This window comes from Salmo trutta, chromosome 14 (genome assembly GCF_901001165.1).
Source record: "Salmo trutta chromosome 14, fSalTru1.1, whole genome shotgun sequence".
Lineage (NCBI taxonomy): Eukaryota > Metazoa > Chordata > Actinopteri > Salmoniformes > Salmonidae > Salmo > Salmo trutta.
In genome coordinates this window covers 71927867-71948810 of record NC_042970.1, presented here as the reverse complement: position 1 = coordinate 71948810, position 20944 = coordinate 71927867, and the positions used below count along the sequence as shown (strand labels likewise).

The following is a 20944-nucleotide window of genomic DNA, read 5'->3' as shown; positions in this document are numbered from 1 at the left end:
AGAATGACACAAATATAAATTTTCACAAAGTTGTTTGGAAGGAACACACAACACTATGTGTGGAGGAAAAAAGGCACAGCACACCAACATCAAAACCTCATCCCAACTGTAAAGTATGGTGGAGGGAGCATCATGGTTTGGGGCTGCTTTGCTGCCTCAGGGCCTGGACAGCTTGCTATTATCGACGGGAAAATGAATTTCCAAGTTTATCAAGACATTTTGCAGGAGAATGTTAGGCTATCTGTCCGCCAATCGCAACAGAAGTTGGGTGATGCAACAGGACAACGACCCAAAACACAGAAGTAAATCCACAACAGAAGTGTTTCAACAGATGAAAATACGCCTTCTAGAGTGGCCCAGTCAGTCCTGACCTCAACCTGATTGAGATGCTGTGTCATGACCTCAAGAGAGCGGTTCACACCAGACAATCCAAGAATATTGCTGAACTGAAACAGTTTTGTAAAGAGGAATGGTACAAAATTCAACTACAGAAAAAGTTTGGTTGAGGTTCTTGCTGCCAAAGGAGGGTCAACCAGTTATTAAATCCAAGGGTTCACATACTTTTTCGACCCTGCACTGTGAATGTTTACACGGTGTGTTCAATAAAGACATGAAAATGTATAATTGTTTGTGTGTTATTAGTTAAAACAGACTGTGTTTGTCTATTCTTGTGACCTAGATGAAGATCAGATCAAATTTTATGACCAATTTATGCAGAAATCCAGGTATTTCCAAAGGGTTCACATACTTGCTCTTGCCACTGTACATAGGAACAACCTTAATTATTCCACTATCCATCCTATCTCATGCCGGTAGTGGTTTTATTCAGTCAAGCCTGTCTAACTCCTGGCACACACACACACATACACACGCACGCGCACGCACACACACACACACACACACACACACACATACACACGCACACACACGCACACACATACACACACACACACATACACATGCCATGGCACACACACAGACACACACCATGGCACAGCACGACAGGCAGCCAGATTGTGATTGGTGTCAGTGTGTGTCAGTGTGTGTGTGTGTGTGTGAACCAGTGATTGGCATGTCATTAAGTAGCGTGATAGGGCATGGAGCAGGGCGGGGGCAGGGCTGGCAGGCAGCACCTCGCAACGGCAACAAGGGAAGGTTAATTAATAAAGCTACAGATGGAGCCTAATTGGATTATGACTCAGTCACCGAGCTGGGGCAAGGAGTGTGTGTGTGTGTGTGTGTGACACTGGAGGCTCCTCAGAGGAGGAAAGGGAGGACATCCTCCTCAGTGAATTTCATTTTTTTAAATAGTGAAATATTAAAAGTGATCCTTTTAAGATAAAACTATACTAAATATATTCACACGTCACTAAATCATTTATTAAAACACGCTGTTTTGCAATTAAGGTTTACAGTAGCCTCAACAGCACTCTGTAGGGTAGCACCATGGTGTAGCCGGAGGACAGCTAGCTACCGTCCTCCTCTTGGTACATTGACTTCAATACAAAACCTAGGAGGCTCATGGTTCTCACCCCCTTCCATAGACACATTACTTATGACAACTTCCGGAGGACGTCCTCCAACTTATCAGAGCTCGTGCAGCATGAACTGATGTGTTGTCCACTCATTTAAAGGATCAGAGAATGAATCTAGTACTGAACACATAGGCTACAGCTAGCTAGCACTGCAGTGCATAAAATGTGGTGAGTAGTTGACTCAAAGAGAGAAATACAATATTTGAACAGTTCTGAACAAATTGATTATTTCAAAAATGAAGGAGAAGCAAGAGAAAGAGAAAGCTAGCTATATTTCATTGTTTTTTTCACTTTCACTTTCACATACTTAGCTAGCGAATGCAGCTAGCTAGTTTAGCCTACTCAAACACCCGGCTCAAACAGAAAGGGATGTCATGTTAGCCAGCTGGCTATGGCTATCCAACACTGGAACTTTTCCAAGTCAAGGTAAGCTTTTGGTTTGATTAATTTATTGCCACCGGGGCCGCCGGTGTAACTGCTAAACTGTTTGCTGACTGTACACACAGTACTGCATGATTGTAGCGGGTTTACTAACGTGTTTGATGTTAACGTGACTTGTTAACGTGACTTAAATGTTAATGTTAGTTCTAGTAGCTATGTTGACTATGTTATGACGTTAGCTAAAATGGTGACAACGATGTAGGCTGTGTTTAACGGTTATGATATGAAGGTTAGGCTTGGAAAGGTTTTTTCGCCTGGTCACAACCAGTGTGATGCACTGAAGTCCACAAGCAAAGGGAACAGGTGAGAGGAGGAGAGTGTGTAGATACGAGAAGGAAGTGATCATGCTGTTTGTATGTGGCTGATATGAAAGTGAACCGAGTCTGTTGAAAAACTTTACCTGAATTTTTTCAATAGAAAATCTTGTTTGCAACCGTTGGACTAATGATTACACCCTAGATTAGCTAGATGCAGGCAAGTATGTGCAAGGCAGTATTGAATGTGTCACTGTCTGTCGCCTTGATAACTCAAATTTCTCTCTCGACCTGTCCCACACTCTCCAAGAGTGTGCAAAGCTGTCATCAAGGCAAAGGGTGGCTACATGAAGAATCTCAAATATAAAATAGATTTTGATATGTTTAACACTGTTTTGGTTACTACATGATTCCATATGTGTTATTTCATAGTTTTGATGTCTTCACTGTTATTCTACAATGTAGACAATAGTAAAAATAAAGAAAAACCCTGGAATGAGTAAGTGTGTCCAAACTTATGACTGGTACTGTACGTTGCAAACTTTCATTCATAGGCTAGGTTGTAGCAAACTCATGATGGGTATAGGAGCAATTCGTGTATAATTTAGTGACCTAAACCTATCAATGTGTCACGACTCCTACCGAAGGTGGCTCCCCTTCCTGCTCGGGTGGCGCTCGGCGGTCGTCGTCACCGGCCTACTAGCTGCCACTGATTCCTTTCCCCTTTCTGTTGATTGGTCTCACCTGTTCTGCTGATTAGTCTGGTTATTGTAGCCAGTAGGCCCGCCTGCTCTGTGTGAGGGATTATTTGTGTGTGGCTACTATGCACGCTTGTGTTTTTCGTGTGTTCGGTCGTGGGCTTTTCTCCGGACTGTTTTAGTCCCCAGTGTTTGGGGCATTTGTTTTGTGTGCCTATTAAAGCGCCGCCCGGTACTCTCTGCTTCCTGCGCCTGACTTCGCACCCACTACACCCAGAGCCTTACACAATGTTACATTGAACTGGGTGAATGGAATATAAATGACAGTCATCCAATATGCTGTAATAAAAATAAGGCCATGCTCTTAAAAAAAACAATTGTTCTCCCTCATCTTAAACGGCACCGACCACCACTGGTGTGTGAGTGAGAATCCGAATAAGCGAACGTGTTTTAATGTGTCTGTATCATGCTAGTGTGTGTGTGTGTGTGTGTGCGTGCGATCACCTGTATGTGGGTGTGTATTTATCAGTGCGTGTGTGCGTGTGCTTGTTAGATCTCACCTGGCGTTGTCTCTGCCGTGGGACTTGATGAAGTTCATGTCTCTGTACTTGGACAGGAAGGCGACCAGCTGGCTGTTGGTTCTGTTAACGACAACCAGGAAGAGATTATTAGAAACCAACCAATCAGTGGAAATGACAGCCAGGAAGATCATAATTACCAACCAATCAAAGAGAGAGAGAGGTAGAAACCATATGCCATATGATAGGGCAATACAACAGCTTTTCCCTGTCATCACTTTTCAAGGGTTGTCAAGGATATAAAGGAATAGTTGTTAAAGGGATAGTTCTCTATAAAAACCTAAGTATGCCAGCCATTTTCGTGGACTCTCACTCATACAACCGCCACTCACTTTTATGCTCAGTTTGTTTGTGGGGTGAACTATTGCTTTAACGGAAAATTTGATCATTCATTATTTAACAATCCACTATGATCAGGGCCCAGGGTTTTCCAGAACAGTTGGTCAGGAAAACGACGAACTCTAAATACAAAGACAGTAAACATAACATCCATTAAACAGTTGGCTCAATAACCAACCCCACAGGCACTATACAATACAACAGTCCAGTGGAGTCAAACCCTTTCTACACAGCCCAGCCAGGCTAAAAGCTTCTCCTCTGCAGTGCAAGCCATCATGGCCACAGTCAAAGGTATTCTCAACAATACAGATGTCTGCAGGGTGTAAAGCAGGGTAGGAGGAGGCTGTCTGGGCCTTTAGATGACAGCTCAGTGTGCCTTTCTAAAAGAGCCTAAACTCTCCTAACAAAGCTGGGCTGGCGCAGGCTGAAGGGATGCATATTAATGCCATTTACTGATGAAGGAGCAATTTCACAGCCCCAAGGCTTTACTTAGCAGATGTAGTGGAACACACGCACGCACACACACACACACACACACACACTGATGTTGTGTAGCAGAACACACACGCACACAAACACAGACAACACACACAGAGCATAGCACAGCGGGGGAAATCCAGGTCACAGCATAGATTTGCCAGAGTTGTGCCATTGTGCCTGAGTGGTCACACAGTCTGTCCAGTGGGTCTGGTTGGTTTGCTGACTGACTGTCTGCCCCCAGGGTGCACTCTCTGTCTCTCTGTCACTATCTGTCTGGCTGGATGGCATTCACACACACTGCGACCGTAGCCAGTACCACAGAATTACCAGCCAAGCCCATATCACAGCCCTGCAGTCACCCTTATACCAGCACCATAAAAACACCCTGCTACCCTGTTGGCATATGCCCTAATTGCACACTCTTAGCCAAATATGCTTTACTATACTGTACTATACTGTACATGTACTGTAATATCATGTACTATACTGTAATATACTGTACCTACACTGTACTATACTGTACTATACAGTAATATACTGTAATGTCATGTACTATACTGTAATATACTGCACCAACACTGTACTATACTGTACCTATACTGTACTATACAGTAATATACTGTAATATCATGTACTATACTGTAATATACTGTACCTACACTGTAGCTATACTGTACTATACAGTAATATACTGCAATGTACTGTAATATACTGTACCTATACTGTACTATACTGTACCTATACTATACTGTAATATGCTTTACTATACTGTAATATACTGTAGCTATACTGTAGCTATACTGTACCTATACTGTACCTATACAGTAATATACTGTACTGTACTATACTGTAATGTACTGTAGCTATACTGTACCTATACTGTCCTATAATGTACGGTACCTATACTGTACTGTACTGTACGGTACCTATACTGTACTATATTGTACTGTACTGTACTATACTGTACGGTACCTATACTGTACTATACTGCACTGTACGGTACCTATACTGTACTATACTGTACTGAACTATACGGTACCTATACTGTACTATAATGTACTGTACCTATACTGTACTGTACTATACTGTACGGTACCTATACTATACTGTACTGTACGGTACCTATACTGTACTATACTGTAATGTACTGTACTATACTGTACGGTACCTGCACTGTACTATACTGTACTGTATGGTACCTATACTGTACAATACAGTAATGTACTGTACTGTACTATACTGTATGGTACCTATACTGTAATGTACTGTACTTTACTATACTCTACCTATACTGTACTGTACTATACTGTACTATTGTGCTCTTACCACACTTGAATAGTTGACAAGTCCATATCACAAGTTATTTCTGAATGAAAGTTGTGCATATACTTTTGGGTGGGTTACAACTTACAACTGACCAAAAGAGGGCGAGAGAGAGTCTATACTACATACCTATAGCGAGTCTTGTCAACATGTATACGGTTCCTAAAATCAGCTGGATAGTCTTTAGTAAAACAGCTGTATAGCCTTTAGTAAAACAACTGTATAGTCTTTAGTAAAGCAGCTGGATAGTCTTTAGTAAAACAGCTGTATAGTCTTTAGTAAAGCAGCTGGATAGTCTTTAGTAAAACAGCTGTATAGCCTTTAGTAAAACAACTGGATAGTCTTTAGTAAAGCAGCTGGTTAGTCTTTAGTAAAGCAGCTGGATAGTCTTTAGTAAAGCAGCTGGATAGTCTTTAGTAAAGCAGCTGGATAGTCTTTAGTAAAGCAGCTGGATATTATTTAGTAAAACAGATGTATAGCCTTTAGTAAAACAACTGAACAGTCTTTAGTAAAGCAGCTGGATAGTCTTTAGTAAAGCAGCTGGATAGTCTTTAGTAAAGCAGCTGGATAGTCTTTAGTAAAGCAGCTGGATAGTCTTTAGTAAAGCAGCTGGATAGTCTTTAGTAAAGCAGCTGGATATTATTTAGTAAAGCAGCTGGATAGTCTTTAGTAAAGCAGCTGGATAGTCTTTAGTAAAGCAGCTGGATAGTCTTTAGTAAAGCAGCTGGATAGTCTTTAGTAAAGCAGTTATATATTATTTAGTAAAGCAGCTGGATAGTCTTTAGTAAAGCAGTTATATATTATTTAGTAAAGCAGCTGTATAGTCTTTAGTAAAGCAGCTGTATAGTCTTTAGTAAAGCAGCTGGATAGTCTTTAGTAAAGTAGTTATATATTATTTAGTAAAGCAGCTGTATAGTCTTTAGTAAACAGCTGTATAGTCTTTAGTAAATCAGCTGGATAGTCTTTAGTAAAGCAGTTATATATTATTTAGTAAAGCAGCTGTATAGTCTTTAGTAAAGCAGCTGGATAGTCTTTAGTAAATCAGCTGGATAGTCTTTAGTAAAGCAGTTATATATTATTTAGTAAAGCAGCTGGTTAGTCTTTAGTAAAGCAGCTGGATAGTCTTTAGTAAAGGGATCCCGAGTGGCGCAACAGTCTAAGGCACTGCATCTCAGAGCTAGAGCCGTCACTACAGACCCTGGTTCGATTCCAGGCTGTATCACAACTGGCCGTGATTGGGAGTCCCATAGGGCGAAGCACAATTGGCCCAGCGTCGTCCGGGTTTGGCCGGTGTAGGCCGTCATTGTAAATAAGAATTTGTTCTTAACTGACTTGACTAGTTAAATCAAGATTCCATTTAAACCAGGGGGTTAGAAAAGAGGATAAAAGCAAGACAACACTGCCTGTCTTGAAGAGAAAAGCCTGGAAAGAGATCCTCGCTCTGGGACAAAACAACCATGTAACTTATCCCTCCCTCCTCCATTCCTCCATACCAGCCCCCCGGGCAGACACACAGACACCACCACTAGGGCGAGGGGGAGAGGGTATTTGGGCTGGGCCTTTCAGGCTCATCCATGCGGATGGGAGGACATTATCAGAGAATTAGACAGGGTATAATGCCTGTTTCTCTCCTACAGCCTTCAGCCTATACAGACACACTGATTACAACATAGCAGCAGCACTGGACCAGACCAGGGCTAACCCTGCATTCCTTATAGCATTGGTGCTCTATGGCTGTAGCATATTGTAGGGATTGTCCCTTCATTCTTTACACAGCATCAGTGGAGAAGATGACCATAGGGTGGATCATAGCCTGGTTTTTCTTTTAGTGAGGTACTATAACCGTAGCATAGACTGGTTGGCTTCATTCTACACTCACACGACAGTTGAATTGAACTGAATTGAAGAGGGCTATCCAAGGCAAGTATAATTTCTCACATAGCTTTCTTCTTTTTGATTGTATCACTGTATGGCATTGTAGATGAGCAGGAGTGGATTGAGGGAGTGCATTGATGACCAGAGTGTTGTGGGTTAATGTATGTAAATATTGTTTAATTAGGAAACTTGAGTCAAATCTAAGAAGTGGTCCAAAAAAGCACTTGCTAAGCAAAGATATTACTGTCTGCTATGGCAACATGTAACCCCTCTCTTTCCCCCTTCTCTTACTCACTCTCTTCTGTCTCTTCTATCACTCCCTCTCCCCCCCATCTCTCCTGATGGGCCTATAAAAACCTCCAGTGTCAGCCCTTTCCTCCACCACATCACCGCCATGCAAATGAGGAGAAGAAGAGGAGACAGACAGGAAGAAAGAAACAGCTCATCAGCACACCACAAACACTTTCACTCACACAGTGACAGACGCAAGCATACACCCACATTATGCAAACACAGGCATACACAAGGCATTATGCATATATACACACACACACACACACACACACACACACACACACACACACACACACACACACACACACACACTTGAGTGCCAATAGACAGACAGACAAAAAGGCAGACAGACACTGTCACTTTTATGATCGAGCATCAAAATCAGAACTATTCTCACCGTTCTCACACTATCCCATAATATCTACGACAAGCACATATCTACACGGCAACAGACTACAAGTAAGCTCTTTCGGAAACATCAATATTTCCCTGAACATTTCCCTGACAGGGTGAACACAAACAGCGATGTCTCCTGAGCCTGTGTATATTAACCGTGTATATAAACCAACCACACGTGTTGGACTATAAAACAACACAGGGCAACCACCTCTTTCTTTATACCTTCCATCTTAGCTCTAGGTGTTGGACACACAAGGTCCAGTTTCCTTTTTCACAATGGCGATTACAGCAACTGGTGGCCATCTGGGGAAAGTATGTGATCGAAGTCTATGAGGGACTAATGACCTTGAGGTTCACAATGGTATGTATGTGACACTCGTCCCTCGGTGGAATGAGTTTTAAACTCTTCTTCTTCTCTTCCCCTCCAGTATTCCAACTACCTCCACAGACAGCCCATGGCATCCCTACCAACCACCTGGAGGATGGCTACCATCTGTGGCGGTGCCACACACACACACACACACACAAACACACACACACACACACACACACACACACACACACACACACACACACACACACACACACACACACACACACACGCACACACACACACACACACACATACACACACCACCTGTTGGGAAGTCAATACATATTGACCTAGGGGCAATTAACATGTAATCAGTTCATCATGTAACCTATTCAACTGAGTAAGTAAGCCAGGAGAGGGATTGGAATCCGGGGGGAACAAATGTGTAATCACCTTAAGAAGAACCGGAGATCTACTGTGATTGATCTATTTAAGTTGTTTAGCTAGGATCTTTGTTGTAAGTCTGCAGTGATTGTGACAGTATGGATTCCCTGAGGGCCTATGGGGTTATATAGCTGTGTGTCTACTGTCTGATAGCTATTCAGATGGCTTTTAATACTGTATGCATCTCTGAACTGTAAATTATAATTACACAAGGACTATCAATCTCTCAATATTTTGTATCCATAACATGACCAAACTGGTGTTCAAAGTGTTCAGTTCTGTAATGTCAGAGTCCTTTCATGTCAGGTCACACAGGGAGCATGTGAAGTAGTATTTCTTCTCTGTCTGACACCTGGCCACTCAACCCTAACCAGCTTGACTGCTTCGAAGGAGAAGTGGCCAAAAACATCCTGCAACACCAAGACGTTCCATTAAAACCAATTTGCTGTCAACACAGCTGCTGCTACTTCCGTACTTAAACATAGACAGTGCAATCAGAAAGTATTCAGACCCCTTGACTTTTTCCACATTTTGTTACATTACAGCCTTATTCTAAAATTGATTAAATAAAAAAAATGTCCTCATCAGTCTACACACAATACCCCATAATGACAAAGTAAAAACAGGTTTAGACATTTTTGCTAATTTATCACAAATAAAAAACAGAAATACCTTATTTACATAAGTATTCAGACCTTTTGCTATGAGACTAAATATTTAGCTCAGGTGCATCCTGTTTCCATTGATCATCGTTGAGATGTTTCTACAACTTCATTGGACATGATTTAGAAAGACACACACCTGTTTATATAAGGTCCCACAGTTGATAGTGCATGTCAGAGCAAAAACCAAGCCATGAGGTCAAAGGAATAGATGAACAGAGCAAAGTACAGAGAGATCCTTTATGAAAACCTGCTCCAGAGCGCTCAGGACCTCAGACTGGGGCCGAAGGTTCACCTTCCAACAGGACAACAACCCTAAGCACACAGCCAAGACAGTGGCTTCAGTACAAGTCTCTGAATGTCCTTGAGTGGCCCAGCCAGAGCCCAGACTTGAACCCGATTGAACATCTCTGGAGAGACCTGAAAATAGCTGTGCGCGACGCTCCCCATCCAACCGGACAGAGAGGATCTGCAGAGGAAAATGGGAAAAACTCCCCAAATACAGGCTTGTAGTGTCATACCCAAGAAGACATGAAGCTGTAACCGCTGCCAAATGTGCTACAACAAAGTACTGAGTAAAGGGTCTGAATACTGAATATATTTGCAAAAATTTCTAAAAACCTGTTTTTGCTTTTTCATTATGGGGTATTGTGTGTAGATTGATGAGGGGGAAAAATGTAATCCTTCTTTAGAATAAGGCTGTAACGCAACAAAATGTGGAAGTCAAGGGGTCTGAATACTTTCCGAGTGCACAGTAGGTCAACTATCTGGAAAACCTTGCCCCTCCACCCAAGTCACGTGATGGGGTAGTCTGCAGCGCTGAAGTTAATGAAGAAGTCCCAGCTCCAGTCGGTCATGGTGATCAGGTCTGACATGCTGCTACCCTCTACCCCCCACCATCCTAACCCTCACCCCATACACCCCTGTCACCTCCACCCCAGTCACCTGATGGGGTAGTCTGAAGCGCTGAGGTTGATGAAGAAGTCCCAGCTCCAGTCGGTCATGGTGATGAGGTCTGCCATGCTGCGGAGGTACATGGTTAGCAGGCTGGCACCGCCCCAGATGGTAGCCATCCTCCAGGGCGTCACCCTCACGTTGGGGTACTGGGAGGCCAGGTCCTGAACCTGTCTGTGAAGGTAATTGGAGCGCTGGAGGGGGAGAGAAGAGGAAGAGTTTAAAACGTGTCAAACTCATTCCACGGAGGGCCAAGTGTCTGCAGGTTTTTGCTACACCCTTGGACTTGATTGATGAATTAAGGTCACTGATTAGTAAGGAACTCCCCACACCTGGTTATCTAGGTCTTAATTGAAAGGAAAATCCAAAAATCAACAGACACTAGTCCCTCCATGGAATGAGTTTGACACCCCTGGTTTAAGACAATATCCTACGTATAGGATAAGGGTATAGACCAGGGCTCTCCAACCCTGTTCCTGGAGAGCAACCATCCTGTAGGTTTTCACTCCAACCCCAATCTAGCACACCTGATTCCAGGGACGGTCCTTGACGTTCTGCCACCATAGGCAAGACCAACAAATAGACGTCTATGATTGGTGATCAAAAACCAAAGTCTGTGGGTGTGAAAATCAAGGCTGGTCCGGAACTGCACCAAAAAAATCTGCGTCGGTCTATGATTACTGAGGTGTAGCCTACAGTGTTGCCTGAAATTGAATTTTATGAATGCCCATCTATGTGGTAAGCCTACCACTTGTAGAACACCAAAAAACGACATCCGGACAGGACCAAAAAAAGACGTCCAAAAGACAACGGCTCGTGCTTACTGGGGTGTAGCCTACCATGTCGGCCAGCAATGGAATTTTATGAATGCCAATCCATGTGGTAGGCCCACAGTTTGTAAAACAGGCCGTTGCATTGGCTTTATTAGTCCTGAATCCTGTGACGAATCAATTTGGCTATTTATGCTCTGAATTTCAGCTAGTAGCTTCCCAACTTTATCAGGAGTTATCACAAACCTATTTGCAATGTGTTTACACAACGGGAAATACAGAAGTATTTCTTTTTCGATATGATCAGCTTGTCAAAAAAAGACAGATACAAACATGAAACCACTGATCATGATAATGTGGTGAAACTCCTGGACAACGGTTGTGATTCCATATTGTCCATCTTACTTTGACCTGTCTAGTTTTTAGGACGTGTCGTTTGTTAACATGACAGCCCCTTTTTTACTTGATTGAGCACCATTTAGGTCAGGCTATTTGACCGGAGAAACGTACATGAGGTAAAAAGTGTCCGTTTCATTACATTGTCATACATTTTATCTCCAGCCTGTAGGCTATAGAAGGCCACATACATTTTCTACCATATTCTATATTTGCTATGTTATGTTAGATCATTTTTTTGATTGAACGTTGTTGGAGTGCTGCAGAGATGCATCTCTCCAACAGCACCCTGGAGAGGCGCAGCGGGAATAGACAAGCAAAATATTTGACAAACTGGGCACTGCTTATCAAAGGGTGGCATCAGAGCTCACCTAAAAAGCCCATTTGCCAATTGGTTGAAAGAATTTGTCATTGTTTTTGGGCAGAATTATGTGAGGTTTTATTTGTTGTTGTTGGAGTTGCGTCTTGGTCAGTTTAGCTCAGAAAATGCCGCCCTCATCAATCTGCCGCCATAGGATGGTCTATATGTATATAGTAGTAGTGTGAGGTGGTAGATGGTAGTCTATAGTCTGGTCTATATGTATATAGTAGTAGTGTGAGGTGGTAGATGGTAGTCTATAGTCTGGTCTATATGTATATAGTAGTAGTGTGAGGTGGTAGATGGTAGTCTATAGTCTGGTCTATATGTATATAGTAGTAGTGTGAGGTGTGGTAGATGGTAGTCTATAGTCTGGTCTATATGTATATAGTAGTAGTGTGAGGTGGTAGATGGTAGTCTATAGTCTGGTCTATATGTATATAGTAGTAGTGTGAGGTGGTAGATGGTAGTCTATAGTCTGGTCTATATGTATATAGTAGTAGTGTGAGGTGGTAGATGGTAGTCTATATTCTGGTCTATATGTATATAGTAGTAGTGTGAGGTGTGGTAGATGGTAGTCTATATTCTGGTCTATATGTATATAGTAGTAGTGTGAGGCGTGGTAGATGGTAGTCTATAGTCTGGTCTATATGTATATAGTAGTAGTGTGAGATGGTAGATGGCAGTCTATAGTCTGGTCTATATGTATATAGTAGTAGTGTGAGGTGTGGTAGATGGTAGTCTATAGTCTATAGTCTGGTCTATATGTATATAGTAGTAGTGTGAGATGGTAGATGGTAGTCTATAGTCTGGTCTATATGTATATAGTAGTAGTGTGAGGTGGTAGATGGTAGTCTATAGTCTGGTCTATATGTATATAGTGGTAGTGTGAGATGGTAGATGGTAGTCTATAGTCTGGTCTATATGTATATAGTAGTAGTGTGAGGTGGTAGATGGTAGTCTATAGTCTGGTCTATATGTATATAGTAGTAGTGTGAGATGGTAGATGGTAGTCTATAGTCTGGTCTATATGTATATAGTAGTAGTGTGAGGTGGTAGATGGTAGTCTATAGTCTGGTCTATATGTATATAGTAGTAGTGTGAGGTGGTAGATGGTAGTCTATAGTCTGGTCTATATGTATATAGTGGTAGTGTAAGATGGTAGATGGTAGTCTATAGTCTGGTCTATAAGTATATAGCAGTAGTGTGAGGTGGTAGATGGTAGTCTATAGTCTGGTCTATATGTATATAGTAGTAGTGTGAGATGGTAGATGGTAGTCTATAGTCTTACCTGGTCTATATGTATATAGTAGTAGTGTGAGGTGTGGTAGATGGTAGTCTATAGTCTGGTTTATATGTATATAGTAGTAGTGTGAGGTGGTAGATGGTAGTCTATAGTCTGGTCTATATGTATATAGTAGTAGTGTGAGGTGGTAGATGGTAGTCTATATTCTGGTCTATATGTATATAGTAGTAGTGTGAGGTGTGGTAGATGGTAGTCTATATTCTGGTCTATATGTATATAGTAGTAGTGTGAGGCGTGGTAGATGGTAGTCTATAGTCTGGTCTATATGTATATAGTAGTAGTGTGAGATGGTAGATGGCAGTCTATAGTCTGGTCTATATGTATATAGTAGTAGTGTGAGGTGGTAGATGGTAGTCTATAGTCTGGTCTATATGTATATAGTAGTAGTGTGAGATGGTAGATGGTAGTCTGTAGTCTGGTCTATATGTATATAGTAGTAGTGTGAGGTGTGGTAGATGGTAGTCTATAGTCTATAGTCTGGTCTATATGTATATAGTAGTAGTGTGAGATGGTAGATGGTAGTCTATAGTCTTACCTGGTCTATATGTATATAGTAGTAGTGTGAGGTGTGGTAGATGGTAGTCTATAGTCTGGTCTATATGTATATAGTAGTAGTGTGAGGTGGTAGATGGTAGTCTATATTCTGGTCTATATGTATATAGTAGTAGTGTGAGGTGTGGTAGATGGTAGTCTATAGTCTATAGTCTGGTCTATATGTATATAGTAGTAGTGTGAGATGGTTAGGAGGTAGTCTATAGTCTGGTCTATATGTATATAGTAGTAGTGTGAGGTGGTAGTGGTAGTCTATAGTCTGGTCTATATGTATATAGTGGTTAGTGTGAAGGATGGTTAGATGGTAGTCTATAGTCTGGTCTATATGTATATAGTAGTAGTGTGAGGTGGTAGATGGTAGTCTTATAGTCTGGTCTATATGTATAGTAGTAGTGTGAGATGGTAGATGGTAGTCTATAGTCTTACCTGGTCTATATGTATATAGTAGTAGTGTGAGGTGTGGTAGATGGTAGTCTATAGTCTGGTCTATATGTATATAGTAGTAGTGTGAGGTGGTAGATGGTAGTCTATAGTCTGGTCTATATGTATATAGTAGTAGTGTGAGGCGTGGTAGATGGTAGTCTATATTCTGGTCTATATGTATATAGTAGTAGTGTGAGGTGTGGTAGATGGTAGTCTATATTCTGGTCTACATGTATATAGTAGTAGTGTGAGGCGTGGTAGATGGTAGTCTATAGTCTGGTCTATATGTATTTAGTAGTAGTGTGAGATGGTAGATGGCAGTCTATAGTCTGGTCTATATGTATATAGTAGTAGTGTGAGGTGGTAGATGGTAGTCTATAGTCTGGTCTATATGTATATAGTAGTAGTGTGAGATGGTAGATGGCAGTCTATAGTCTGGTCTATATGTATATAGTAGTAGTGTGAGATGGTAGATGGTAGTCTATAGTCTTACCTGGTCTATATGTATATAGTAGTAGTGTGAGGTGTGGTAGATGGTAGTCTATAGTCTGGTCTATATGTATATAGTAGTAGTGTGAGGTGGTAGATGGTAGTCTATATTCTGGTCTATATGTATATAGTAGTAGTGTGAGGTGGTAGATGGCAGTCTATAGTCTGGTCTATATGTATATAGTAGTAGTGTGAGGTGTTAGATGGTAGTCTATAGTCTGGTCTATATGTATATAGTAGTAGTGTGAGGTGGTAGATGGTAGTCTATAGTCTGGTCTATATGTATATAGTAGTAGTGTGAGGTGTGGTAGATGGTAGTCTATAGTCTGGTCTATATGTATATAGTAGTAGTGTGAGGTGGTAGATGGTAGTCTATAGTCTGGTCTATATGTATATAGTAGTAGTGTGAGGTGGTAGATGGTAGTCTATAGTCTGGTCTATATGTATATAGTAGTAGTGTGAGGTGGTAGATGGTAGTCTATATTCTGGTCTATATGTATATAGTAGTAGTGTGAGGTGTGGTAGATGGTAGTCTATATTCTGGTCTATATGTATATAGTAGTAGTGTGAGGCGTGGTAGATGGTAGTCTATAGTCTGGTCTATATGTATATAGTAGTAGTGTGAGATGGTAGATGGCAGTCTATAGTCTGGTCTATATGTATATAGTAGTAGTGTGAGGTGGTAGATGGTAGTCTATAGTCTCGTCTATATGTATATAGTAGTAGTGTGAGATGGTAGATGGTAGTCTGTAGTCTGGTCTATATGTATATAGTAGTAGTGTGAGATGGTAGATGGTAGTCTATAGTCTTACCTGGTCTATATGTATATAGTAGTAGTGTGAGGTGTGGTAGATGGTAGTCTATAGTCTGGTCTATATGTATATAGTAGTAGTGTGAGGTGGTAGATGGTAGTCTATATTCTGGTCTATATGTATATAGTAGTAGTGTGAGGTGTGGTAGATGGTAGTCTATAGTCTATAGTCTGGTCTATATGTATATAGTAGTAGTGTGAGATGGTAGATGGTAGTCTATAGTCTGGTCTATATGTATATAGTAGTAGTGTGAGGTGGTAGATGGTAGTCTATAGTCTGGTCTATATGTATATAGTGGTAGTGTGAGATGGTAGATGGTAGTCTATAGTCTGGTCTATATGTATATAGTAGTAGTGTGAGGTGGTAGATGGTAGTCTATAGTCTGGTCTATATGTATATAGTAGTAGTGTGAGATGGTAGATGGTAGTCTATAGTCTGGTCTATATGTATATAGTAGTAGTGTGAGGTGGTAGATGGTAGTCTATAGTCTGGTCTATATGTATATAGTAGTAGTGTGAGATGGTAGATGGTAGTCTATAGTCTTACCTGGTCTATATGTATATAGTAGTAGTGTGAGGTGTGGTAGATGGTAGTCTATAGTCTGGTCTATATGTATATAGTAGTAGTGTGAGGTGTGGTAGATGGTAGTCTATAGTCTGGTCTATATGTATATAGTAGTAGTGTGAGGCGTGGTAGATGGTAGTCTATATTCTGGTCTATATGTATATAGTAGTAGTGTGAGGTGTGGTAAATGGTAGTCTATATTCTGGTCTATATGTATATAGTAGTAGTGTGAGGCGTGGTAGATGGTAGTCTATAGTCTGGTCTATATGTATATAGTAGTAGTGTGAGATGGTAGATGGCAGTCTATATTCTGGTCTATATGTATATAGTAGTAGTGTGAGGTGGTAGATGGTAGTCTATAGTCTGGTCTATATGTATATAGTAGTAGTGTGAGATGGTAGATGGCAGCCTATAGTCTGGTCTATATGTATATAGTAGTAGTGTGAGATGGTAGATGGTAGTCTATAGTCTTACCTGGTCTATATGTATATAGTAGTAGTGTGAGGTGTGGTAGATGGTAGTCTATAGTCTGGTCTATATGTATATAGTAGTAGTGTGAGGTGGTAGATGGTAGTCTATATTCTGGTCTATATGTATATAGTAGTAGTGTGAGGTGGTAGATGGCAGTCTATAGTCTGGTCTATATGTATATAGTAGTAGTGTGAGGTGGTAGATGGTAGTCTATAGGCTGGTCTATATGTATATAGTAGTAGTGTGAGGTGGTAGATGGCAGTCTATAGTCTGGTCTATATGTACATAGTAGTAGTGTGAGGTGGTAGATGGTAGTCTATAGTCTGGTCTATATGTATATAGTAGTAGTGTGAGATGGTAGATGGTAGTCTATATTCTGGTCTATATGTATATAGTAGTAGTGTGAGTTGGTAGATGGTAGTCTGTAGTCTGGTCTATATGTATATAGTAGTAGTGTGAGGTGTGGTAGATGGTAGTCTATATTATGGTCTATATGTATATAGTAGTAGTGTGAGGTGGTAGATGGTAGTCTATATTCTGGTCTATATGTATATAGTAGTAGTGTGAGGTGGTAGATGGTAGTCTATAGTCTGGTCTATATGTATATAGTAGTAGTGTGAGATGGTAGATGGTAGTCTATATTCTGGTCTATATGTATATAGTAGTAGTGTGAGGTGGTAGATGGTAGTCTATAGTCTGGTCTATATGTATATAGTAGTAGTGTGAGGTGGTAGATGGCAGTCTATAGTCTGGTCTATATGTACATAGTAGTAGTGTGAGGTGGTAGATGGTAGTCTATAGTCTGGTCTATATGTATATAGTAGTAGTGTGAGATGGTAGATGGTAGTCTATATTCTGGTCTATATGTATATAGTAGTAGTGTGAGTTGGTAGATGGTAGTCTGTAGTCTGGTCTATATGTATATAGTAGTAGTGTGAGGTGTGGTAGATGGTAGTCTATATTCTGGTCTATATGTATATAGTAGTAGTGTGAGGTGGTAGATGGTAGTCTATATTCTGGTCTATATGTATATAGTAGTAGTGTGAGGTGGTAGATGGTAGTCTATAGTCTGGTCTATATGTATATAGTAGTAGTGTGAGGTGGTAGATGGTAGTCTATAGTCTGGTCTATATGTATATAGTAGTAGTGTGAGGTGTGGTAGATGGTAGTCTATATTCTGGTCTATATGTATATAGTAGTAGTGTGAGGTGGTAGATGGTAGTCTATATTCTGGTCTATATGTATATAGTAGTAGTGTGAGATGGTAGATGGTAGTCTATAGTCTTACCTGGTCTATATGTATATAGTAGTAGTGTGAGATGGTAGATGGTTGTCTATAGTCTTACCTGGTCTATATGTATATAGTAGTAGTGTGAGATGGTAGATGGTAGTCTATAGTCTTACCTGGTCTATATGTATATAGTAGTAGTGTGAGGTGTGGTAGATGGTAGTCTATGGTCTGGTCTATATGTATATAGTAGTAGTGTGAGGTGGTAGATGGCAGTCTATAGTCTGGTCTATATGTACATAGTTGTAGTGTGAGGTGGTAGATGGTAGTCTATAGTCTGGTCTATATGTATATAGTAGTAGTGTGAGGTGTGGTAGATGGTAGTCTATATTCTGGTCTATATGTATATAGTAGTAGTGTGAGGTGGTAGATGGTAGTCTATATTCTGGTCTATATGTATATAGTAGTAGTGTGAGGTGGTAGATGGTAGTCTATAGTCTGGTCTATATGTATATAGCAGTAGTGTGAGATGGTAGATGGTAGTCTATAGTCTTACCTGGTCTATATGTATATAGTAGTAGTGTGAGGTGTGGTAGATGGTAGTCTATAGTCTGATCTATATGTATATAGTAGTAGTGTGAGATGGTAGATGGTAGTCTATATTCTGGTCTATATGTATATAGTAGTAGTGTGAGGTGGTAGATGGTAGTCTATAGTCTGGTCTATATGTATATAGTAGTAGTGTGAGGTGTGGTAGATGGTAGTCTATATTCTGGTCTATATGTATATAGTAGTAGTGTGAGGTGGTAGATGGTAGTCTATATTCTGGTCTATATGTATATAGTAGTAGTGTGAGATGGTAGATGGTAGTCTATAGTCTTACCTGGTCTATATGTATATAGTAGTAGTGTGAGGTGTGGTAGATGGCCTTGAAAAGTCTCTGGAACTGTCGTGAGGCTCTGCCGTGAACCACCAGGACGAAGGCTATCCTGACGGGGGCCGACGGCGGGCCCTCTGACGAGTCCTCCTCCCACGCCACGTTGGCATTGGCCTTACCTGAACAACACAATGATACCGTACAGAGACAGGTTGTTAGCCATTCATACAGAGAATAAAACATGTACCTGTATGTATAACTCTCTTACGAGTCTTCCTCCCAGACGCTGGCAATGGCCTTACGTGGACAGAATAATAACACACACAGTAGGTTCATCGTCTATACTTCATACACTGGAAGGTATACTGAACATGTGGCGCAGTAACTCCAAAGTTACTGTACTGTTACTGTGCACGCTATGAAGAAGAAGAAGCATGTCACAAGGAGATGAGTTTCATTCACTATGTGACCATAGAGTTATTTAAACCATGACTAGCAAGGCCACAAGATAGAAATAGGAATCCTAGAACCATTCCTTTGGGTTTGGGGTGGAGTTCACTTGACAGTGTGTCATCATTGCTCTGTACCACACTCCCAGAATAAGACTTGGAAGTAAGTAGACAATGACTATTCCAACTCACAACCACATAATCAAACAATTCCAGCTCTCTCCAGAAACCACTCAAAAAGCCACACGGATTCATATAGTGGTTTCTTTCATTCTAATAGTAAACGCATTAAAAAAATGATTTCCGCTCAGAGCCTCTTGGTCTTGTGTTGTGTTCTCCATCAGCAAATAAGTACTAGGGGAATACAATCCAGCACCATTGTCACATATGGTGGTTGTTTTGTGTTCACAGGGCCTATGGAATTACAGGAAACACAGAGCTTTATTGAGACGTTATGTTTGTTGACGACAGAGAGGACGAGGTTGTTCAGGAGATAATGGCAGTAATCTGGTCCTCTGTGTTGTGAGGGAAGGGGACTTGGTTTCCCAGAGGGCAGTGGTGGATAATGTCACGACTCACTATGGTCCCTGGATGGGCAGAAAATAGGAGAGAAGATGGTGGGTGCTTTCACCCTCTTAGGGTGTGCTGTCCCTGAGGTAAAAAGGCTACAAGGCGCCCCTCCCGGTTCTTCCCTGTGTCTACAGCAGCGGGGGACGTGGTAAGTGTTTCAACCCCCTTAGAGTATACTGTCCCAGGGGTAAAAAGATCACAAGGTGCCCCTCCCCTTCTGGCTCTTTCTTCCCTGTGTCTGGACAAGCTAGGCTCTTACTGCTGTCCTGTAATTATCTCAATTGAAGGGCAGGACCTTTTGCTTGCTTGTATTTAAAGCCTAACAACAGGGGCGGGGCTACAGACATGCTCCCGTGACTCCAATTGGCCATGCCTTCTGTCCACCACTCAATCAGCCAATTCCCCCCAAGAATGATCATTTTATTCATACTTTGGTTACTATGAATCCTGCCTATTCATATGGTGTTCTGAATGTGGTTGGAAAAGTGTGAGTGTGTGTGTGTGAAAGACGGAGTGTGTGTGTGTGTCTGTGTGTATGTTACTATGAAGCCTGGCTGTGCCTATGGGATATTGAATGTGAATGTGGTTGGTTGCAAATAACTATAATTACTAGAATGGGCGTTCCCCATTCAAGTCAATGGATCTGTGATTGGTTATTATATTTCTATGGTTGGTTGGCTGGTTAGTTAGTTGACAGTGTTGGGTGAAAATGTTTCTGGAGTGGCACACACACACACGTTTTGTATTTCTATACAAAATCCTATTTTCCCTTAGCCCTAAATCTAACCATAAACCTTACCTTAACCCGTAACCCAAACCCTAAACCTAACCACTAACCCCTTACCCTACTCCTAATTTAACCCTAACCCTAAACCTAACCCCTTACCCTACTCCTAATTTAACCCTAACCCTAAACCTAACCCCTTACCCTACTCCTAATTTAACCCTAACCCTAAACCTAACCCCTAACCCTACTCCTAATTTAACCCTAACCCTAAACCTAACCCCTTACCCTACTCCTAATTTAACCCTAACCCTAAACCTAACCCCTTACCCTACTCCTAATTTAACCCTAACCCTAAACCTAACC

The 20944-nt window shown here is 41.2% G+C and overlaps 1 protein-coding gene across 1 annotated transcript in view; it reads right to left on the bottom strand.

Moving 5' to 3' along the window:
* The window catches only part of LOC115147275 (xylosyltransferase 1), a 108581-nt gene that overhangs the window by 32871 nt on the left and 54766 nt on the right, over positions 1–20944 (bottom strand). Inside the window, exons 3-5 of the mRNA XM_029689424.1 lie at positions 18842–19014; positions 10581–10783; positions 3489–3569 (exon numbers count right to left, since the gene is read on the bottom strand). Coding sequence (XP_029545284.1) covers positions 3489–3569; positions 10581–10783; positions 18842–19014 — 457 coding nt within the window. The remainder of the gene's footprint in view (positions 1–3488; positions 3570–10580; positions 10784–18841; positions 19015–20944) is intronic.